The sequence below is a fragment of the Sphaeramia orbicularis genome, chromosome 19 (assembly GCF_902148855.1).
Source record: "Sphaeramia orbicularis chromosome 19, fSphaOr1.1, whole genome shotgun sequence".
NCBI lineage: Eukaryota > Metazoa > Chordata > Actinopteri > Kurtiformes > Apogonidae > Sphaeramia > Sphaeramia orbicularis.
The window spans coordinates 36,173,479-36,181,258 of record NC_043975.1 but is presented as its reverse complement, the minus strand read 5'-3'; the positions used below and the strand labels follow the sequence as shown (position 1 = coordinate 36,181,258).

At 38.0% G+C, this 7,780-nt stretch overlaps 1 protein-coding gene across 1 annotated transcript; it reads left to right on the top strand.

Annotated features, from left to right (window-relative positions):
• Positions 1-1,178: 1,178 nt before the first annotated feature.
• On the top strand, positions 1,179-6,723 carry abi3b (ABI family, member 3b). The gene is made up of 5 exons (XM_030121830.1): positions 1,179-1,422; positions 2,574-2,741; positions 2,894-3,073; positions 4,653-4,720; positions 6,046-6,723. Exons 1-5 carry the CDS (start codon positions 1,240-1,242, stop codon positions 6,479-6,481), a joined length of 1,035 nt encoding a protein of 344 aa, XP_029977690.1. The 5' UTR covers positions 1,179-1,239; the 3' UTR covers positions 6,482-6,723.
• Positions 6,724-7,780: the final 1,057 nt, after the last annotated feature.

The following is a 7,780-nucleotide window of genomic DNA, read 5'->3' as shown; positions in this document are numbered from 1 at the left end:
ATAAGAGAAAACTTTTGAGCTGACATTATTTATCAGTTTTTATCCTATTATTTATATTATTTTAGTTGTCTGGCCCACTTTTTTTCATATTAGTCTGTATGTGGCCCCTGAACTAAAATGAGTTTGACACCCCTGCTTTAAATCCTAAGCCTAAAATGATCTGTTTGGACTTTTTTTTAAAATTTTGATTATAAAAAGCTTAGAAAATGTCCTGTGAAGGAGTCCTTTTGCCCATTTTTCCAGAGCACTTTGAACTTTCCAAATCTAGCAGTCATTTACAATTTACTGCATGTTATAATATTGTTAAAACAGCTTCTTCTCCACCTTCTACAGGCGTGAGTTAAATTTTTGTCATGGCCCAATAAAACCTGTAAGTTGCAATGTCTCAGGTTTCAGAAACTGTTGGAATTTTTTTCAACTGCACAAACGGTGAAAGAGTTACAGCCATTCAAACTGCATATGTGTACGGTGTGTCAGCAGTGACACGTCAGGTTTCAAAGAGTTAATCTGCAGTTGTATAAACACGGAACAAAATGTACTTTCTTACCTGAAAATCCTTTTTCCGCCTTTGTTTTCATTCCTGGTCTCTATGTTATTTGATCCATTCATATCAGAGTCAGTGTAAACAGGCATCTCTAATCTGAAGGAACCATCACACCACTGACCTTTTGCCCACATGAAGAAACACAATCAAGGATGTTGTGGATTCGGATTGTTTGTACAGGATATCCTAAACAATACATGGGATATTGGCACGGATGAGTATTTTATAATCAAGCAATAGTTTTCCACTTAAGTGAGTCCAGTCCAGCGATCTGATGTAAACATTTAGGAGCTTTTTGTAGCTTTGGTTCCACTGTCCTTCTTCACCATCACCTTCATCAGTGTGCAGAGGTCTGTGAACTAGTTAGAGTGCACTGACCCCTGGTGGACATAAGAGGTATTACAAGTGACAGTCCGTTTACTGTCTGATCTACTCTGACATGTTAGACATTATTTATTAATATTCATGTCAAAATTAGAGGGTTGTTTATAAGATCACACGGGTTATAGCTTTGTTGGTCCCGACTAAGTGCAGTCCTGACCCGGGTCTAGCTGATCCTCAGGCTTAAATCTGTACCCTGCGGTGATTCCGCCTTCATCAGCAGCAGACACCACCCTGCCCCGACACAGTCCTGACAGGAACTTTCAGATCCACCTGGGAGGAACCCGTGCAGAAAACCTCTCAAACCTGGGTTTATGCAATTTTTATTCAATTGTCATTTTGAAGCAACAGCTGTGGGAGAAATGACGGAGCAGAAGAACTTTGCAGAAGTTATTGCACAGATATTTAAAGAGGCGCCTGCTGCCAGGAAAGATCTGGCAGATAATCAGAGTAACCTCCTCCGAGTGGCAGATTACTGCGAAAACAATTACCTTCAGGTGAGAAACACTCCTCTACACACACATGAAAACCTTCGAATTAATAGGACCTGTGGTGCTTTACAAATGAAAAGTCTTCACACTAAGGGGATCAAACCTTAATGTTTACTTAAAAAACTTCAACTTCTTATTATTTCCCCTCAGTGTCTCTAAATGCACCATAAATACTCACCAAATAATGGCCTCTGATGTGAAAGAAAAAAAAAAAAAAAAAAAAAATCCAATTTCTAAGTGTTGGAACCTCACGATACCCTGAAATAGTAATAGTATTTGTAATTCTAGGAATATTAAGGTGATATTGTCATGATACCAAATTGAAAATATGCAGATGAAACCTTATTGATATTAATAAACTGCAAAAATCTGAATCTTAAGTGTATTTTACTAATTTCTAGTCAAAATACATCATCACACTTAAAATAAGACATAATCACCTTAAAGAGTAACTTGTAAGAACTTATTTTTAGACAACAGATCTTGAAAATCCTATTTCAAAGAATCTTACCAAGATAATTCTCACTTGTTCCATTGGGTTAGATTTTTTTTGGCTTAATTCAAGATTTATTTTTTTTGCTTAATTCAAGATTTTTTTTAATCTTAATTCAAGATTTTTTTTTTAATCTTTATTCAAGATTTTTTTTTTTTTTTTTTTTTTTGCTTTATTCAAGCAAAAAATCTGCCAGTGGAACAAGTGAAAATGATCTTGATAAGGTTTCTTGAAATAAGATCTATTGCCTAAAAATAAGTTCTTATACTTCACTGAAAAGTTACACTTAAAGTGATTTCATCTTATTTTAAGTAAGATGAGATATTTTGACTAAAAATGAGAAAAATACACTTGGTCAGATTTAGATTTTTGCAGTGTAGTTACTGTTTTTGTTCAGTGAAATAATATGACATTAGAGCTGAATTTGCATTGTTCCTGTATGGACATGCAGCAAATAATTACCCCAGTGAAGTTATTTTCAAGTTTTTAAGTCGAGATTGGTTCATTGCAATGTGTAACTGTTACTGTAACTGTAACTGACACACTGGAGTTACACTGTTTATAGATAATGTGTGATTTAAATCGGCAAAATGTCAATGTTTCAATATAATTGTTATTAAGCACTACATATTTCCATTTTCTGGTTTTGCCTCTGATTCCACAGGCAGAAGAGGATGCCCAGACTATCGATGAAGCCAAAGCTCTAGCGACCCAGGCTCTGGCCAGCGTCACCTACCAGATCAACAGTCTGGCCAGTACCCTGCTGAGGCTGCTGGACTCCCAGGCCATGCAGGTGAAAGATATGGAGTCCTCTGTCAACCTGCTGTCACTGGTGAGACTCACCTCCACTCTGCACCACTGAAGCTTTTCAGACATTTACAGTTTTCCTGCAGGATTTTATGAATGACAAACACCCTCAAGTGATCAAACACTGACTTCTTTTGTGTCGCTGACTGAGGCTGTTCATGCTGTGTTCTGGTCCAGGCGGTGGCCATCCACTACGAGAAGGTAGCCAGGAGGGAGATTGGTGTGTTTGCTTCACCAAAAAACAGGGTTCGTACCAAGCTTATGACCCTCCCCCCCTCGGGAAAGGAGCCGGAGAAGAAGTATGCCAGAGTGCCCATATCGTACTCTGTCTTGGACTCAGTTGGACACTGCTTTCAGGTGAAGACAGCGATCAATACTAAGACTCAAGGCCCAGTTGAATCCACACACTTCAGTCATTTGTCAATGGATTAACCCTTAACCCACGAAGACCCAGCGCTACTTTTATGACCATTCCCAAATACATGTTTCTCCCTATTTGACCTTCTTAAGTGATTTATCACCATTTATTATAATATTATCCACTGTATTTAGTGTTTTTCAGCGTAAATTAGGTATTTTCCTATGCCTAATCCATTGATCATGTGGATGTTCATTAAAGCTCAGAGTAAATTCAAGTTATTGAATCCAAAATCAGAGAAAACTGAAGAAAAATTGACATTTTCAACAAATATATCAATAACTGAGCATAAAACAAGTGTCTCCATCCAGTGTCATTGATCCAACTCCATGGGTTTTACTGGTGAATCAGTGTTGTAGAAGATGACGGTGTTTCCACAGTAACTACGGAGCCTCTGAACATCCAAATGGATCATATCTGATGACCATGAAAAGATGACAAACTGCATTTAACACCAATTATTTACATGGATTGATAGGATTGGTCCATCAATGGTTATTAAACAGTTTACATCAGTAGAAGGTTTTGGTTGGCGGTGGCTGTTTGGGTCTTCATGGGTTAAAGACCTCGACTATTTTTGTCACAACTTCCAAAAGATTTTGTTGTCTTTCCAAATTGATTTATCACCATTTATTCTAATATTATCCTTTGCATTTTGCATTTTTCAGTGAAAATCAGGCATTTTCCTATTTTCAGTTGACTGATCATGTAGGTGTTTGTTAAAGCTCAGAGTAAATTCAAAGGTTATCAGATCAAAATTAGAAATAAAAAGAAAAAAAAAGGAAAATCAATCAACTGATATACTCTGAAACTAACAGGAAACCGTATAATCAATTATCAGTTTAACTCATAAAGACCCAGTGCTACTTTTGTGGCAGTTGCCAAATAAATTTTCTCTTTATTTAACCTTTCCTATGTGATTTATCACTATTACAATACCAGCAATTATACTACATATACTACATACTATATACTATACTACATATACAATACAATACTAATACTATCCTGTATTTTGCATTTTTCACTGTAAATCAAGTATTTTCCTATTTTTAATTTCCTATATTTAGTTTAGATGTCCATGAAAACTCACAGTTAAGTCAAACAACATATCAAAACAGAGAAAACTGAAGAAAGAGCTAATTTTTCAGTAAAATCTATCAATAACTGAACATAAACCAAGTGTCTCCATCCACTGTCCTTCATCAAACTTCATGGGTTTTACTGGTCAATCAATGTTGTAGAAGATGACGGTGTTTCCATGTCACTACGGAGCCTCTGAACGTCCAAATGGGTCATATCTGATGACCATGAAAAGACGACAAACTGTATTTTACACCAATTATTTACATGTATTAATAGGATTAGTGGATCAACAGGTATTAACGCTTTTAGATCAGTAGGTGGTTTTGGTCGGCGGTGGCTGTTTGGGTTTTTATATGTTAAGGATAATGTAGTGCACATACAGTGGAAACAGTCACACTGCACTTACCTTTATTTGTCTTTTCTCTATCGCAGGTAACTGAGCAGCCGAGAAAGAGAGCAGAAACCATGGAGAGCATAAAGAGCACAGCAGAAGCCCCTGTGTACGTAGACACCGTCCATCTGTACACTGATGCACAATTCTATTATAAACTTAGAATTGTACTTTACATGTCTGATGCAAAGTTGATCCTGTTCAGTCACAGGATGTTTCTTTATTATAAAAACATGATGCATAATTTCTTTCAAGCTGTAATATGTCAAATTCCCACATTAAAATACATAAAAATGACTTTTACTTACATAAAAGAAGAAAGAAGAAAATCCTTCCAATGTTTTATTAAGTGTGATAACCTGTTTCATATATCATACTACTTTTGCTAACATTAACTTAACTGGTAGCTACTTTATTAGAATGAAACATATTATAAAACAAATCAAAGTGTTTTTATTGTCATGTGTCCAATAAAGAAACAGGTAAAATGAAAGTCTTACCATCCACACTGAGTTTACCACTCAACATAGGAGACTCACAGTCATGCACCTCCTTTAAATCACAACTTAAACCTTGGATGGAGGAAAACCAAGCCTGTGACCATCAGTAGATTGTCGTCACAGGGTTGGTTTGTGTGTTTTTATGATGTTTTGTCTTTTGTCAATTGTCTTTCTTGTCACCAGCCAAGGGACTACAGATGGAAATGAGCACTGTTACTACAATCTGGCATATTTACAGCTGCAGTTGTTGTAGGTGTTCATTAATATGCACTGTCCCTAATAGATAGATAGATAGATAGATAGATAGATAGATAGATAGATAGATAGATAGATAGATAGATAGATAGATAGATAGATAGATAGATAGATAGATAGATAGATAGATAGATAGATAGATAGATAGATAGATAGACTGAATGAAAAGAGAATTTAAGATATATAAAAATAATGATTAAAAAATTTAACAATTTAACTAGGAAACTAAAAACAAACAACAAAGTGGCACTTAAGAATTGCATGCAAAGGAGAATAAGCATAAAATATATAACATAAACTACTATTACTAAGTAAATACATATTTCCATAAATGTGCAATCTATAAGTAATTGTGCAAACTGTCAGATAAATAATATGTTACATTTGCAAAACTGTCAGAGATGAACAGTATGATATATGTGCAATTATTGAGTATAATAACATCAACCTAATATGAATAAATGTGTAAAACTGTAAACATGACCTTTGTCGGAGTCATGTTAGATTCTTTCATGAGTTGTTTTTCCCATGATCCCACGCTCTTTCACGTCTTTATCATTGTTTTGGTTTAACATCAGAAGTACCACCTGACCGATGCAGCCATAAACTAATACTCTGAGTCGACTGAGATTCTTCTAGTCTGTACTGAAGGAGTATTTGGTTTTTATCGTACACACAGAACCAGTTTGGGCATCGCTGTTCCTCCACCCTCCGTCCCCACCTTTCCGACCTCCTCCGAGGCTGGCGCTGACGTCCTGCCGCCTCCTCCATCTGGTGGTGACCCCAGTATGCTGGCTAATCCTCCTCCGCCACCACCTCCCGCTCCCTCCATGGATACAGGCCTCCCTCCTCCTCCTCCTCCCCCACCCTTGATGACCTCACCCACAACTTTCCCCTCACCTCCTCCTCCTCCTCCATCAAGCAACTACCAGCCTCCGCCACCTCTGCTATCAGGAGGCATCTCCCCTCCACCTCCACCTCCACCTCCACCTCCTCCTCCGTCAGTTTTGGGGTCTCCCCTTCCTCCTCCCCCACCGCCTCCTCCCACTGGCAGCTCTGGTACGGTTCCACCACCTCCACCTCCACCCCCACCCCCACCCCCTCCCCTACATTAGCAAATGTTATAGGTGAAGTTCACTATGTTTTTCACAGTGGCTGTCCACATAAAGCAGCAAATAATTCTGATTCCTCCACTTGATTATTACGACAATGATTAATATATTTCGGCTGCAACAAGTGAGCAGCTTCTTATTTCTAAAACAACCACATAACCCAGACATATCCCATGGCTGTGGAGAAGATGTGACTCAGATGTGACTCAGAATGCTCACATTACAGGCCCGCATCAGGCTAAAACTGCCAAAACCAAAACTAAGGACTTGTCTGAAACTAATAACTATGAATCTGTGTTAAAAAAGTCTGCAATGAATTCTTTAAATAGCATGAACACATCTATGAAGAAGATATGTGGGCACTTAAATATTTGATTAAATCAAATTGTAGTTATGTTTAATAGTGAAAGGAAGACTATTTACACACACACACACACACACACACACACTGTGTAAAGAGAATTCAAGAGATTAGGACTAAACAGTTGTATGACCTTAAAAACAATCATCAGTGAAGCTAATCAGAAAAAAATAGGTCCAGTGTACTTGTTGTATCTCACCAAGATGTTCAATCAAGAATCAATAACAACTTGAGTATGTGAGGTTGTCAGGTTGTCTCTGTGTTAGAGTCCTGTGGTCTGGATGCAGGAAATCAATCTCCCAATAGAGTGGTGGTACTTTCACTGGAAGAGAACTCAACTAATTAAATTAAGTCCATATATGACTAAATATCAGTGTTCAGTAGTAACTATAGCAGTGGCGATTTCTCATAGACTGAAAGGGAAGCCCGGCTTCCCCTAAAATAACGAAAATTAAATGGTTAAATACGTACAGTTGTGTTGACATTTCATTGACTACAAATGTGTTAGAACACGTTCATCTCACAGACGAGTTTGTTCAGAATCAGCTTTATCACAAATCAACGGATGCGATGTTGTTCACTTCTCATACATTCCCGTTGCGCTGTTTTGTCATTTGATCTCTGCTCAGTGCATTTGTCCATAGACTGCGGGCGTCTCTGAGCTTCAGTGGGACTGAGTGGAACAGTTTTTTTCATTGTGTCAAAACTGGACGGTAATTGGATAAATACCATGATATTGTCCCGCCCCCGGATGCCGGGCGTCTCTGGGGGTGAATGGAGCTGTGGGCAGAGCTCGGCCGGGCTGGACGCCAGAATCCCCCGTGCTGATTGGAGGATCAGTCAAAAGGCTGAATCCCGTTTGATTGACAACTATTTTCAGATCTGCTCCTTCACTGACACAGTTCAGTTTAATACCGTCACACATTCTGCTGTGAAATCAG

Coding starts and splice junctions, on each gene's coding strand:
- abi3b (XM_030121830.1), top strand. CDS start 1,240: ATGCAATTTTTATTCAATTGTCATTTTGAAGCAACAGCTGTGGGAGAA. Junction 2,742..2,893: donor CTGTCAACCTGCTGTCACTG/GTGAGACTCACC, acceptor GTTCTGGTCCAG/GCGGTGGCCATCCACTACGA. Junction 3,074..4,652: donor CAGTTGGACACTGCTTTCAG/GTGAAGACAGCG, acceptor TCTCTATCGCAG/GTAACTGAGCAGCCGAGAAA.